Raw genomic sequence first — 13,950 nt, 5'->3', positions numbered from 1 at the left:
GGAGACCAGGAGAAGCACCTGGCTCCTGGCTTTGGATCAATGCAGTGCACCGGCTGCAGCGGCCGTTGGGGGGTGAACTAATGGAAAAGAAAGACCTTTCTCTCTGTCTCTCTCTCACTGTCCACTCTGCCTGTCAAAAAAAAAAAAAAGTTACTTTTCCTCATGACAAAAAGAGCAGGAGAGCAAGACTGAAGTTCTCCTGATGCTGTACCGCAGGGGTGGCCTTGGGAGCGCTCTGACCACTTCTGCACTGGACTGACGACCGTCTTGGGCAGACTGGTTGGAGCCCTGACCAGGGACTGCAGGAGCTGGCACCGTTGGGGAGGTGTTGTGGGGCACAAATTAACCAAACGTTGGGCCCCTGCATCCCCATATTGGGGTATCTGGCTCAAATCCTGGCTCTTCCACTTCCGATCCAGCTTCCTGCTAAAGCTCCTGAGAAACAGTGCGTGATGGCTCAAGCATTTAGGTCGCTGCCGCCCATGCGGGAGAGCCCGGTGGAGTTCCTGGGAGAGCCCGCTGGAGTTCCTGGCTCCTGATTTCGCCTTTGCCCAAACCCAGCCGGTTTAGCCGTGTGGGAGGGAACGAGTGGGTGGAAGGTCTCTCCTGCTGTGTCACTGCCTTTCAACTAAGTAAATAAATCTTCAAAAACAAGAAAACTGTGTTCATTGGAATGATTTTAGACTCACTTAAAAGTTGCAAAGATGGGGCCAGTGCTGTGGCACATCGGGTAAAGCCTCCACCTGCGATGCCGGCATCCCATGTGGATGCTGGTTCGAGTCCCAGCTGCTCCACTTTCAACACAGCTCCCTGCTAATGTGCCTGGGAAAGCAGTGGAAGATGTCTCAATCCCTAGGCCCCTGCACCCACGTGGGAGACCCAGAAGAGGCTCCTGGCTTCATCCTGGCCCAGCCCAGGTCTTTGCAGCCATTTGGGGATGAACCAGCAGCTGGTAGATAGCTCTCTATTTTCTCTCTCTCTTTCTCTCTCTCTCTCTCTCTCTCTCTGTAACTCTGCTTTCCAATAAATAAATCTCTTTTTAAAAAGTTGCCAAAATGCTGGAGTTCCCCCTGATGTCCTCCGAGAGTAAAACTTCACATTTCCAGAAAACCAAGGCCGGCCTGGGACAGGTGACTGAATGCCAGGCCGAGTCACAGATCACCTACTTTCCCACAGAGGTGGGAGGAACAAAAAGGCAAAGCGGGCGGAGACCTTGGCCACAACAGAAGCCTGTCCCAGACCAGCCGCGGGCAAGGCAAGGGAGCTGAGGAGCAAAAAGCCCTGGCTTCGAGCCCCAGAGAAGCAGAGAGGGTGAAGCGGTCGGCACTGCTGGGAGACAGTGTGCAGCCTGGGCACCAGGCGCGGTGTCCCTGCTGGAATCAGGGGCAGAGCCCCATCCGGACTCCGCAGGGAGGGCACCGAAGGAGGGCGAGGGGTGGGAGTGTCCCACTGTCCTGCCCGGGTCAGTGTGAGACCCCCCCTGGATTTACCACGGAGCAGTCGCCATGGGAGTGTGGGCCCAGCCACTGGGGTGAGCTTCATCCCAGCTCTGGACATTCCCGGCGTGTGGCCCAGATACCAGGATCCATGACCTGGGGACCCTGACGGCGCCTGGGGTAGAGCCTTCTTCTTCTTCTTTTCTTTTTTTAAGAGAGCTTTTATTTAATAAATATAAGTTTCATAGGTACAAGCTTAAGGAATATAGCAGTTCTTCCCCCCATACCGGCCCTCCCACCCCCACTCCCTCTCCATCCCATTCTTCATTAAGATTCATTTTTAATTATCTTTAGATACAGAAGACCACTATACTAAGTAAAGATCTCAACAGTTTTCACCCACACAGATACACAAAGTATAAAGTACTGTTTGAGTACTAGTTTTACCGTTAATTCTCATAGTACAACACATTAAGGACAGAGGTCCTACATGGGGAGCAAGTGCACAGTGACTCCCGTTGTTGATTTAACAATTGACTCTCTTATTTATGACGTCAGTGATCTCCTGAGGCTCTTGTCATGAGCTGCCAAGGCTCTGGAAGCCTCTTGAGTTCACAAACTCCAACCTTATTTAGACAGGGCCATAGTCAAAGTGGAAGCTCTCTCCTCCCTTCAGAGAAAGGTACCTCCTTCCTTGATGGCCCCTTCTTTCCACTGGGCTCTCACTCACAGAGATCTTTCATGTAGGTCATTTTTTGCCAGTGTCTTGGCTTTCCATGCCTGAAATGCTCTCATGGGCTTTTCAGCCAGAACAGGATGCTTTAAGGGCTGATTCTGAGGCCAGAGTGCTATTTAGGGTGGTAAAACACTCTCTAGACACAGCTTGTCCTGACCGCCTGCTGCTCTGCCCCAGACTGCCCATGGCCCAGACAACAGTGGACACTGACTGCCCCAGACTGCCCATGGCTCAAACAACAGTGAGCACTGACTATCGCAAGCAAGTTCTTGGTCAAGAACTCAGGAGAGGCTAAAATACCTGTGCTTTTGCAAGTTTTATCAAGAAGGACATAATGCGTGTGAATGCCCTGTTTTGCAAGTCTAAGGTTGGGGGCGAGGCCTTGAAGTTGTAGCCTCATTGGCTCCCTGGTGACCGTGCCTCTCTGGCCAGGACCAATGGTGGGTGGGGTCTTTGCACAGGGAACGGCTGGTCAATGGAGAGAAGGGAGGAGACAGGAGACAAAGTCTGGAAACCGACCCACAGCTTAGGGAACTCTGATCAGCTACAGAGGTGAGCAGACCACTGAGAAATGAGAGCCCGCCCAATAAAGAAACCCAAGGAAAGACAAGAGGTGGGCATCTACTTCCCAATACAAACACAAATGCCCGGGCGATGCTCCATGGATCAAGGTCCTAAGGATTAGCAGAGGGGCCGGCGCTGCGGCGCAGTGGGTTAACGCCCTGGCCTGAAGCGCCGGCATCCCACATGGGTGCCAGTTCTAGTCCCAGCTCCTCCACTTCCAATCCAGCTCTCTGCTGTGGCCTGTGAAAGCAGTAGAAGATGGCCCATGTGCTTGGGCCCCTGCACCCAGGTGGGAGACCCAGAGGAAGATCCTGGCTCCTGGCTTTGGATCGGTGCAGCTTCGGCCGTTGCGGCCAATTGGGGAGTGAACCAGCTGATGGAAGACCTCTCTCTCTCTGCCTCTCCTCTCTCTATGTAACTCTGACTTTCAAATACATAAATAAATCTTTTCTTTTAAAAGGATTAACAGAAAATCTTTAACTTTTTTTTAAAAAAGATTTACTTGTTTATTTGAGAGGTAGAGGTAGAGAGAGAGAGGTCTTCTAAGTGTGGTCAACCACCAAGTGACCTTTTTTTTTTCTTTTAAGATTTATTTATTTGTGAGGCAGAGTTACAGAGAGAAAGAGAGAGCACATGAGATCTGCCATCTGAAAGTTCACCCCCCAAATGGCTGCAACAGCCGGAGCTGGGCTGATCCAAAACCAGGAGCCAGGAGCTTCTTCTGGGTCTCCCATGTGGGTGCAGGGCCAAGGACTTGGGCCAGCTTCTACTGCTTTCCCAGGCCACAGCACAGAGCTGGATGGGAAGCGGAGCAGCTGGGACTCGAACCCAAACTGGCACCCACATGGGATGCCCGTGCTGCTAGGCCACAGCTCTGGGCCCCCATCTTCCTCCCTCCCTCCCTCCCTTCCTTTTTTTGTTAGGAGATGTACATGAGTCTCACTGACCTCAGGTCAGGGAAGCTGTCCCTGAATGGGAGAAGAGAACCCCATTTGCTACTACAGAAAGGATCGACACATTTGACGACACTAAATGTAAGATCTGGTCCTCCAAGGACACCAGGATCACCCAAACCAACCTCGAACGCAGGTGGAAGGCCAGCAGCACTGTACATCAGTACCTACAGCCGCTCAGTCCTGCCTCAAATATAAACAAAAAGAATAGAGCCGAGCCCTGGTGCCCACGCTGTGGCGTAGCAGGTTTGCAGCCCTCTGCAGTGCCAGCATCCCATATCGTGCCAGTTCAAGTCCCAGCTGCTTCACTTCCCACCCAGTTCTCTGCTAACGCATCTGGGAAAGCATCAGAAGATGGCCCAGGTAGTTGGGCCCCTGCACCCATGTGGGAGACCCAGATAAGCTCCTGGCTCCTGGCCTCAGATCAGCTCAGCTCCTGCTGTTGCGGCCATCTGGGGAGTGAACCAGCGGATGGACGATCTCTCTCTCTCTCTCTACCTCACAAATAAATTAAGTGGAGTCCGTGCATCTGTGGCCACAGGATTTTCGGATTTGTGACTCAAGTGCCACTGTAGTCCAATGAGGCCAGGTGTTCCTCCTGGGCCTGCACCCCAGCTATCCACACCCCGTGGGGGACACCCCTCTCTCGTCGCTCTACTAGCTGGCTCCAAATCCCCTTGGCCCACAGACAAGTGACCGCGCCTCCCTCTCTTCCCTGGGCTAGTTCCCCAAGGAGCCTTGCAGCCGCACCCGCGCCACCTGGGTGTGCACTGCCTCCCTCCTGCCTCACACTACCCAGCAGACCCAGACCCTAGGGCTCTGCAGCACAGGGCCTCGCGGAGTCCTCCCCTGGCAGCTGACCCCTGCCCTCCCTACACGGCCACTAGCCCCTCCCTCCCTGACTCCTAACCCCTCCCTACAGTCACTAACCCCTCCCTACACGGCCACTAACCCCTCCCTCCCTGACTCCTAACCCCTCCCTACAGTCACTAACCCCTCCCTCCCTGACTCCTAACCCCTCCCTCCCTGACTCCTAACCCCTCCCTACAGTCACTAACCCCCTCCCTACACGGCCACTAACCCCCTCCTTCCCTGACTCCTAACCCCTCCCTACAGTCACTAACCCCCTCCCTCCCTAACTCCTAACCCCTCCCTACAGTCACTAACCCCTCCCTACATGGCCACTAACCCCCTCCCTCCCTAACTCCTAACCCCTCCCTACATGGCCACTAACCCCTCCCTCCCTAACTCCTAACCCCTCCCTACAGTCACTAACCCCTCCCTACACGGCCACTAACCCCTCCCTACAGTCACTAACCCCCTCCCTCCCTAACTCCTAACCCCTCCCTACAGTCACTAACCCCTCCCTCCCTAACTCCTAACCCCTCCCTACCCGACCCCTGACCCCTCCCCACCTGATCTCCAGCTCCCACTGATCCCCCGCCCAATCCCTAACCACCTGGACGCCCCCCCCCCCACTTCTCCTGTCAGAGCGGAGGTGAGGATTTGTGGGGCACACAGGAAGGAGGAACCCTGAGCTCCAGAAAGGGGAGAAGCTGATGAAGAGCTCCCAATGGCCAGACAGCCCACTGCCCTGCACGCGGGCCTCAGGGCCCCGGCAAGCTTGGAGGATGCGGCATTTTTATTATCCGTTAAGGAAGAAGAGAGGGAGGGAGGGGTGTGTGAGAGAGAGAGAGAGAGAGAGAGAGAGAGAGAGAGAGAGGTCTTCCATCAGCTAGTTCACTTCCCAAATGCCTGCAACTCCCAAGGCTGGGCCAAGCTAAAGCCAGGAGGCCTGGACTCCGGCCGGGTCTCCCAGGCAGGTGGCAGGAACCCAAGCACCTGGACCACTGCACCCCAGGCGCACCAGCGGGAAGCAGCCAGCACATGAACCAGGCATCCCAGGCACCACAAGGCCGGCCCAGACTTCCTATTTTTACAAACACGAAGGGCCACACTGAAGGCAAGTTCTGAGACAACCAGAAGAAGCAACAAAGCCACTGCGAGCGATTGGTGAGAAATGAATCCTTCTAACACCTCAGGCTGCTCAGGCTGAGGGTGGCCAGGCGCGGGGCCTCCGCCCTCCGCCGCTCCTGGCTGGACGCCGGCCAGCCCCAGGGAAGCTGCGACTCTTCACACCGGGCACCCTGGGCGGGGCGGGGGTCTGCAGAGCTTGATTTCTGCCCCTGTCCAGCCTCCTTCCAGGCCCTGCACGCCTCTTGCACGGAGGTGGTGGTTCCCACCCCCAGGCCCCCAAGGCCAGCCGGCACCCTGCAGATTCTAGACCGGTCCTGTGCCACCCCGTGCACCTGTCCACTCTGGCTCAGGCCTCAACCCCTTTGCTTCCTTTATGGTTCGGGGCCTGCCTGTACTTAGGTTAACTCCGCGTGGGCACAGGAACGCTAAGTACCCTCACCCAGCCACAGGTGCTGACCGAGACCACCCGGACGCGCTACTCCCGCTCGAGGGGCAGCTGTGGAGAAAGCCTGCAGTGCCACCAGACTCGGAGGACTCACGGGGCGTGCGCGGCCGGACCCCTGCCCGGGAGGACTCACACGGGGCGTGCGCGGCCGGACCCCTGCCCGGGACTTCAGGGGACAGGAGAGAAGGCGCAGACCTCCCAGGCAAAGGGCCCGAGAAGGGCAAAGGCTGGCGGGAGGGTCTGCGGGAGAGACCCCAGCCTAAGGACAGGAAGGCGGGGCTCGGAGGCAGCGGGCGGGCGCGGGGGGCTGTCCCGTGTCTTCCCGGAACCAGCGCGGGAGCGGTCCGCGGGCCCAGCTCAGCTCTCAGGGAACGCACAAGCCCCCGAGCCGGGCTCTGGGAGGCCTTGGCTCTTCCGGCCTAGTGTGGGAGCCGGGCCCGTGCCCGGGTGCGGCCGCCGACTCTGTGCACCCCTCGAGGGGGCGACCCGGCTGTGCGCTGCGGTACAGGACCCCGGAGGTGGGCGAGCTGCCCCTGGGAGGAGGCCCACCGCGGGGGCACAGACGCAGTCCAGGAGCCCAGACACCAGCGCGGCCCCGGCCCTGCCCGTGGAAGGCGTCCAGCCCCGACCCGGGACCTTCCCCCAGGCGTCCCAGGCGCCGTTCATGACGCTGCGGCGCAGGGTCTCGATCTGCTGAACTTGGCGATCAGCCCCTGCCGCTGCCGCCATTCGCGGGACAGACACGGAACGCGCGCAGCCAGCCGCCTAGGGTCCTCGGGTGACAGAACCGGAAGGCGGCGCGCGCGGAGCCGCAGGCGGCACCCGTGCACGCCGGGACCTGTAGTCCGCGGGCCAGGCCGCCCGGTGCACGCCGGGACCTGTAGTCCGTGGGCAGGCCGCCCGGTGCACGCCGGGACCGGTAGTCGCCGCGGCGCGGGCCCGCCCCTCACCTGGCGGCCGCGGACGCCCGAGGGGTCCAATGGGAGCGGCTGCCCGGCCGGCAGGCCCCGCCCCGCGGCTCCGGACGTCCGTGCCGGTGCATGGCCGCTGCCGGTGCCGAGTCGAGGAGCTGAGAGCCGCCGCTCGGGGCCCACCGCCGCCGTCCGCTGTCCGCTCGGGCCGGGCCCGAAGCGCCGCCGGCACGGCGAGGAGCCGCGGCCGCCGAGCAGGAGGAGGAGGCAGCAGCCGCGGCCGGGCGCATGGCGTCCATCTTGCTGAGGGGCTGTCGCGGCCGGGCGCCTGCCCGCCTGCCGCCGCCGCGCGCCGCCGCCCCGAGGGGTAAGCGGGCGGTGCTCCGTGGCTCTTCGGGCCGGGGCCGGGGCGTCGCGGAGGCGGGCGCGGCCGGGCCGGCCGCTCGGGGCCGGGCGGGCGGTGTCGCCGTGACCCGGCCTGGCCTCGTGCCGTGGGTGACCTAGCGGCCGCGGGGCGCGGCCTGGGGAGAGGCCCTTGCGCGCCTCAGCCCGCGCCGCCGGGAGGAAGCGCTCGGGGGCCTGGCACGGCGGCGGGGTCCGCCCCCGGAGACGGCCGTGGACGCCGGGTGGCGCGGCGGGCAGCGCGGGCGCCGCGAGCTGTCCTTCCTCGGGGGTGCTGCAGCGGGAGCAGCCCGCGTCCTCCCGGGAAGCTGGGGGTGCTTTCCCGAGTTGTGGCTGGCAGGTGCGTGTTGCGCGCGGGGGCCCAGTGCCGACGCCCCGGTTCCGTCCCGGGACCCAGCTCTACGCTGCCGTCGGGGCCACGGCGCTCGTGTCTGGGGACCTGGCCAGCTGAGGCGGGGAGGGGGAGCACCACCCAGGCGCAGCGACCTTGACCGCCCGGCAGCGGGGCGGCGCCGAGTGCCGGCCGCGGCAGAGCCGGAGCCGGAGCCGTTTAGGAACCCAGAGCAGGCTGGGCCCGGGTGGGGCCCTCAGGCGCGTGTCACGTGCCCCTGGGTCAGGGCGAGGAGCCTGGGCAGCCTGGGCTCCTGGAAGCCAGGAGAGGGTGTGCGACAGATGCCAGGTTCGGTCTTTGTCCCTGGCGGCACAGAGGCCCTGAAGCCCTTTGGGTTTCTTGGTGGGAGTGTCTCGTTATTCCTGGGAGCCCTGTCCTGCGCGAATGAGACAAGGGGGCCCTGAGATAGTGGAGGAGGGGCCGACCTGGCCGAGAGCAGAGGCCGAGGCCCCCAGCACCCCGCGCAGAGAAGGGAGAGGACCTGGAGCTCAGCCCTGCCTCTTGGAGAAGCCCGGAGGCCTCTGGGCCCAGGGGCCGGTGCCCGCAGCTGGCCAGTCAGCTGCCCGCTCCAGAGGGTGGGGCACGCTGCGGAGCCCTGGAGTTCCTCCAGCCGTTATCAAAACCAAGGCAGTCGTGGGAATCCCCAGGTATTTTAAGAGAAGGCAGAGTTAGAGAAGGAGAGAGAGGTCTTCCGTCCACTGGTTCATTCTCCAGATGGGCGCAAGGGCCAGCACTGGGCCAGGCCGCCCCAGGTGCTTCTCCTGGTCTCCCACATGGGTGCAGGGCCATCCTCCACTGCTCTCCCAGGCCACAGCAGGGAGCTGGATGGGAAGTGGAGCAGCCGGACTCAAACTGGTGCCCACAAGGGTGCTGGCATCGCTGGCACTGGCTTAACCTGCTGTGCCACAACACCGGCCCTGGCCCCCCCCAGATTTGTAAGTGGCCTGAGTAACCAGAGTGGGGGCAGTCTCGTGGGGCGGGTCTGCCTTGACTCTGGTGTCCACAGGGAAGTAAATTCTTGGATCCAGTCGGTGTTGGGAAGAACGGAACAGAAGGAAGCAGTGGCCCACAGACCGCGGGTGGGGTGGGGCGGGGCCGTGCACTCTGGATGGCCTTAGCCTGAGGCGTCTGTGGAAGCCTTCAGAATCGTCTGGGGAGTCCTCGGGACGGGAGCTGATGGGACGGGGGCGCTGTCACTGGGGCGGAGGTGGGAGCAGGCCATGGAGCTCTGGGGACTTTCACAGCCTGTCTGCCGTGAAGGGGGAGGGCACATTTTTTTTTTTAAAGATTTATTTCATTTATTTGGAAGACAGCATTAGAGAGAGGCAGAGACAGAGAGAGCGGTCTTCATCCGCTGGTTCACTCCCCAGATGGCTGCAATGGCTGGAGCTGTGCTGATCTGAAGCCAGGAGCCAGGAGCTTCTTCTGGGTCTCCCACGTGGGTGCAGGGGCCCAAGGACCTGGGCCATCATCCACTGCTTTCCCAGGCCATAGCAGAGAGCTGGATCGGAAGAGGAGCAGCCAGGACTAGAACCAGCGCCCGTATGGGATGCCGGCACTGCAGGTGTGGGCTTTAACCCGCTGCACCACAGCACCGGCCCCGGTTGGGTGCGTTTCTGAGCTGAATCCTTGGGGAGTGGGAGCTGGCTCAGTGGCCCAAGATAGGCAGGGTTGGGGGTCTGTGCCGGGGTAGAGGGCGTGTCCTCGGCTGGTTAGAAGGGTGAGCTCCCTTCCTGTATGCTTTTAACTTTAACTTAAAATGTAACTGGACGCTGGGAGACCATAGCTAACAGGGGACGCTGGGAGACCATAGCTAACAGGGGATGCTGGGAGACCGTAGCTAACAGGGGATGCTGGGAGACCGTAGCTAACAGGGGATGCTGGGAGACCGTAGCTACAGGGGACGCTGGGAGACCGTAGCTGCAGGGGACGCTGGGAGACCGTAGCTGCAGGGGATGCTGGGAGACCGTAGCTAACAGGGGACGCTGGGAGACTGTAGCTACAGGGGACGCTGGGAGACCGTAGCTGCAGGGGACGCTGGGAGACCGTAGCTGCAGGGGATGCTGGGAGGCCGTAGCTAACAGGGGACGCTGGGAGACCGTAGCTGCAGGGGATGCTGGGAGGCCGTAGCTAACAGGGGACGCTGGGAGACCGTAGCTACAGGGGACGCTGGGAGACCGTAGCTAACAGGGGATGCTGGGAGACTGTAGCTGCAGGGGACGCTGGGAGACTGTAGCTGCAGGGGACGCTGGGAGACTGTAGCTGCAGGGGACGCTGGGAGACCGTAGCTACAGGGGACGCTGGGAGACTGTAGCTACAGGGGACGCTGGGAGACCGTAGCTAATAGGGGATGCTGGGAGACCGTAGCTAATAGGGGATGCTGGGAGACCGTAGCTAATAGGGGATGCTGGGAGACCGTAGCTAACAGGGGACGCTGGGAGACCTAGCTAATAGGGGACGCTGGGAGACCCTAGCTACAGGGGACGCTGGGAGACTGTAGCTACAGGGGACGCTGGGAGACCGTAGCTAATAGGGGACGCTGGGAGACTGTAGCTAACAGGGGACGCTGGGAGGCTGTAGCTACAGGGGACGCTGGGAGAATGTAGCTAACAGGGGATGCTGGGAGACCGTAGCTAACAGGGGATGCTGGGACGCTGTAGCTACAGGGGACGCTGGGAGACTGTAGCTGCAGGGGACTCTGGGAGACTGTAGCTACAGGGGACGCTGGGAGACCGTAGCTAACAGGGGACGCTGGGAGACTGTAGCTACAGGGGACGCTGGGAGACTGTAGCTGCAGGGGACGCTGGGAGACCGTAGCTACAGGGGACGCTGGGAGACTGTAGCTACAGGGGACGCTGGGAGACCGTAGCTAATAGGGGATGCTGGGAGACCGTAGCTAATAGGGGATGCTGGGAGACCGTAGCTAATAGGGGATGCTGGGAGACCGTAGCTAACAGGGGACGCTGGGAGACCTAGCTAATAGGGGACGCTGGGAGACCCTAGCTACAGGGGACGCTGGGAGACTGTAGCTACAGGGGACGCTGGGAGACCGTAGCTAATAGGGGACGCTGGGAGACTGTAGCTAACAGGGGACGCTGGGAGGCTGTAGCTACAGGGGACGCTGGGAGAATGTAGCTAACAGGGGATGCTGGGACGCTGTAGCTACAGGGGACGCTGGGAGACTGTAGCTGCAGGGGACTCTGGGAGACTGTAGCTACAGGGGACGCTGGGAGACCGTAGCTAACAGGGGACGCTGGGAGACTGTAGCTACAGGGGACGCTGGGAGACCGTAGCTGCAGGGGACGCTGGGAGACCGTAGCTGCAGGGGATGCTGGGAGGCCGTAGCTAACAGGGGACGCTGGGAGACCGTAGCTACAGGGGACGCTGGGAGACCGTAGCTAACAGGGGATGCTGGGAGACTGTAGCTGCAGGGGACGCTGGGAGACTGTAGCTGCAGGGGACGCTGGGAGACTGTAGCTGCAGGGGACGCTGGGAGACCGTAGCTACAGGGGACGCTGGGAGACTGTAGCTACAGGGGACGCTGGGAGACCGTAGCTAATAGGGGATGCTGGGAGACCGTAGCTAATAGGGGATGCTGGGAGACCGTAGCTAATAGGGGATGCTGGGAGACCGTAGCTAACAGGGGACGCTGGGAGACCTAGCTAATAGGGGACGCTGGGAGACCCTAGCTACAGGGGACGCTGGGAGACTGTAGCTACAGGGGACGCTGGGAGACCGTAGCTAATAGGGGACGCTGGGAGACTGTAGCTAATAGGGGACGCTGGGAGACTGTAGCTAACAGGGGACGCTGGGAGGCTGTAGCTACAGGGGACGCTGGGAGAATGTAGCTAACAGGGGATGCTGGGAGACCGTAGCTAACAGGGGATGCTGGGACGCTGTAGCTACAGGGGACGCTGGGAGACTGTAGCTGCAGGGGACTCTGGGAGACTGTAGCTGCAGGGGACGCTGGGAGACCGTAGCTGCAGGGGACGCTGGGAGACCGTAGCTGCAGGGGACGCTGGGAGACCGTAGCTGCAGGGGACGCTGGGAGACCGTAGCTGCAGGGGATGCTGGGAGACCGTAGCTGCAGGGGACGCTGGGAGACCGTAGCTGCAGGGGACGCTGGGAGACCGTAGCTGCAGGGGACGCTGGGAGACCGTAGCTGCAGGGGACGCTGGGAGACCGTAGCTGCAGGGGACGCTGGGAGACCGTAGCTGCAGGGGACGCTGGGAGACCGTAGCTACAGGGGACGCTGGGAGACCGTAGCTGCAGGGGACGCTGGGAGACCATAGCTAACAGGGGATGCTGGGAGACCGTAGCTGCAGGGGACGCTGGGAGACCGTAGCTGCAGGGGACGCTGGGAGACCGTAGCTGCAGGGGACGCTGGGAGACCGTAGCTGCAGGGGATGCTGGGAGACCGTAGCTGCAGGGGATGCTGGGAGACCGTAGCTGCAGGGGATGCTGGGAGACCGTAGCTAACAGGGGATGCTGGGAGACTGTAGCTAACAGGGGACGCTGGGAGACCGTAGCTAACAGGGGATGCTGGGAGGCTGTAGCTACAGGGGATGCTGGGAGACCGTAGCTGCAGGGGATGCTGGGAGACCGTAGCTGCAGGGGCCCTGCTGAACCTGGTGCTGTTGTCCCAGCTGGGTTGCAGGTGTCAAGTGTGATGCGAGTCTTTTCCCCGCAGAAGCAAGTGGTCTCCCTCCTGTCACTCAGCTGTCCTCACTGTCACCTCTGTCCCCTCCCGGGGATGGTGCCTTGTCCCCTGACAGAGACTGAGCACGGTGGTCTGCATAAATGTTCACGGGAATTGAGTGACTTAGGGAAGGCATTGAAAGCACCCTAGGATCCTAAAAGTGTGCTGCGCCCTTATCCAGGAAATGGTTTCCTTTAAAAAATATATATATATATATTTATTTATTTATTTATTTGAAAGGCAGAGTTACAAAGAAGCAGAGGCAGAGAGAGGTCCTCCATCCGCTGGTTCACTCCCCAGTTAGCCACAACGGCTGGAGCTGAGCTGATCCGAAGCCAGGAGCCAGGAGCCTCTTCCAGGTCTCCCACGTGGGTGCAGGGGCCCAAGACCTGGGCCACCTTCTACTGCTTTCCCAGGCCATAGCAGAGAGCCAAATGGGAAGTGGAGCAGCTGGGACTCGAACCAGTGCCCATATGGGATGCCGGCACAGCAGGTGGCAGCTTTACCTGCTACGCCACAGCACCAGCCCCGGTTTGCTCTTAACATTCGTGTTTCCAGTGCTCATCAGACATCGCCCCTCAGGGTCGGTTTTTGCTCTGTGAGGCTGTCTGCACCGGGATCGTGTGCACCCTGAACGCTACCCACCAGAGCCAGCTGAAACAAATGGGGTGTAGGAGCCCCAAGGGCCCGGCCTGCCCCACTTCCCACTCAGGGTGCATGGACCCAAGGGCTGTGTGAGGCTCCCCATCTCTCCCTGGGGCCACCCTGACACTGCTTTCCTGAGTTGGGCACTCCGTCCTTGGCAGTGCTCGGAAGCCTTGCTCCGTGGGGCGCACGGCAGAGACATGGCCATACGGGTTTCTGCAAAAGCACAGTGGTGCTCTGTCGGACTTCATTTAAAGATGTTGCATTTAAAAGGTAGAGGAACAGGGTCTGTCGCTTCACTCTCGTGCCTGCACCAGCCGGGGCCGGGAGCTCCCTCCGGGTCTCCCACGCGGGTGCAGGGGCCCAGGGACATGGGCCATCCTCCACTGCCTTCCCAGGCCACAGCAGGGAGCAGCTGGGACTCACACTGGCGCGAAATGGGATGCGGGTGTTGCACAGTGCAGACGCCGGACTGGAGACTGATGCTGACTGTCCCTTCGCTCTGTCGCAGGTGGCCTGGGGGATCGTGCCTGCCTCAGCTGTACCAGCACCGTGGGGCTCCTGAGCCGCGTGTAAGTAAACACCGTGCGGAGAGCCGCGGCACCTGTGCGTCGTGCGCTCGGCTCCCGCGTTGCTGCTTTTGTGTTGAAAGCTGTAGCTTCGCACGTTAGTGAGTCTCTCGGAGAGAAATCCGTGTTCCCAGTGCGCAGTGACCAGTGCGGCAGCGTTTGGTGTATTTTATTTTGACCATTTTCCTTAAGCATCTTTTTTTGGAAGGCAGAGAGGGGGAG

At 60.9% G+C, this 13,950-nt stretch overlaps 1 protein-coding gene across 1 annotated transcript in view; it reads left to right on the top strand.

Annotated features, from left to right (window-relative positions):
• Positions 1-7,097: 7,097 nt before the first annotated feature.
• The window catches only part of LETM1 (leucine zipper and EF-hand containing transmembrane protein 1), a 37,217-nt gene continuing 30,364 nt past the window's right edge, over positions 7,098-13,950 (top strand). Inside the window, exons 1-2 of the mRNA XM_070067967.1 lie at positions 7,098-7,389; positions 13,671-13,731. Of these exons, the coding sequence (XP_069924068.1) occupies positions 7,311-7,389; positions 13,671-13,731 (140 nt within the window). The 5' untranslated portion in view covers positions 7,098-7,310. The remainder of the gene's footprint in view (positions 7,390-13,670; positions 13,732-13,950) is intronic.

Source organism: Oryctolagus cuniculus, chromosome 2, assembly GCF_964237555.1.
Source record: "Oryctolagus cuniculus chromosome 2, mOryCun1.1, whole genome shotgun sequence".
In the NCBI taxonomy this organism is placed as follows: domain Eukaryota; kingdom Metazoa; phylum Chordata; class Mammalia; order Lagomorpha; family Leporidae; genus Oryctolagus; species Oryctolagus cuniculus.
This window is presented reverse-complemented; position numbering and strand designations above follow the sequence as displayed.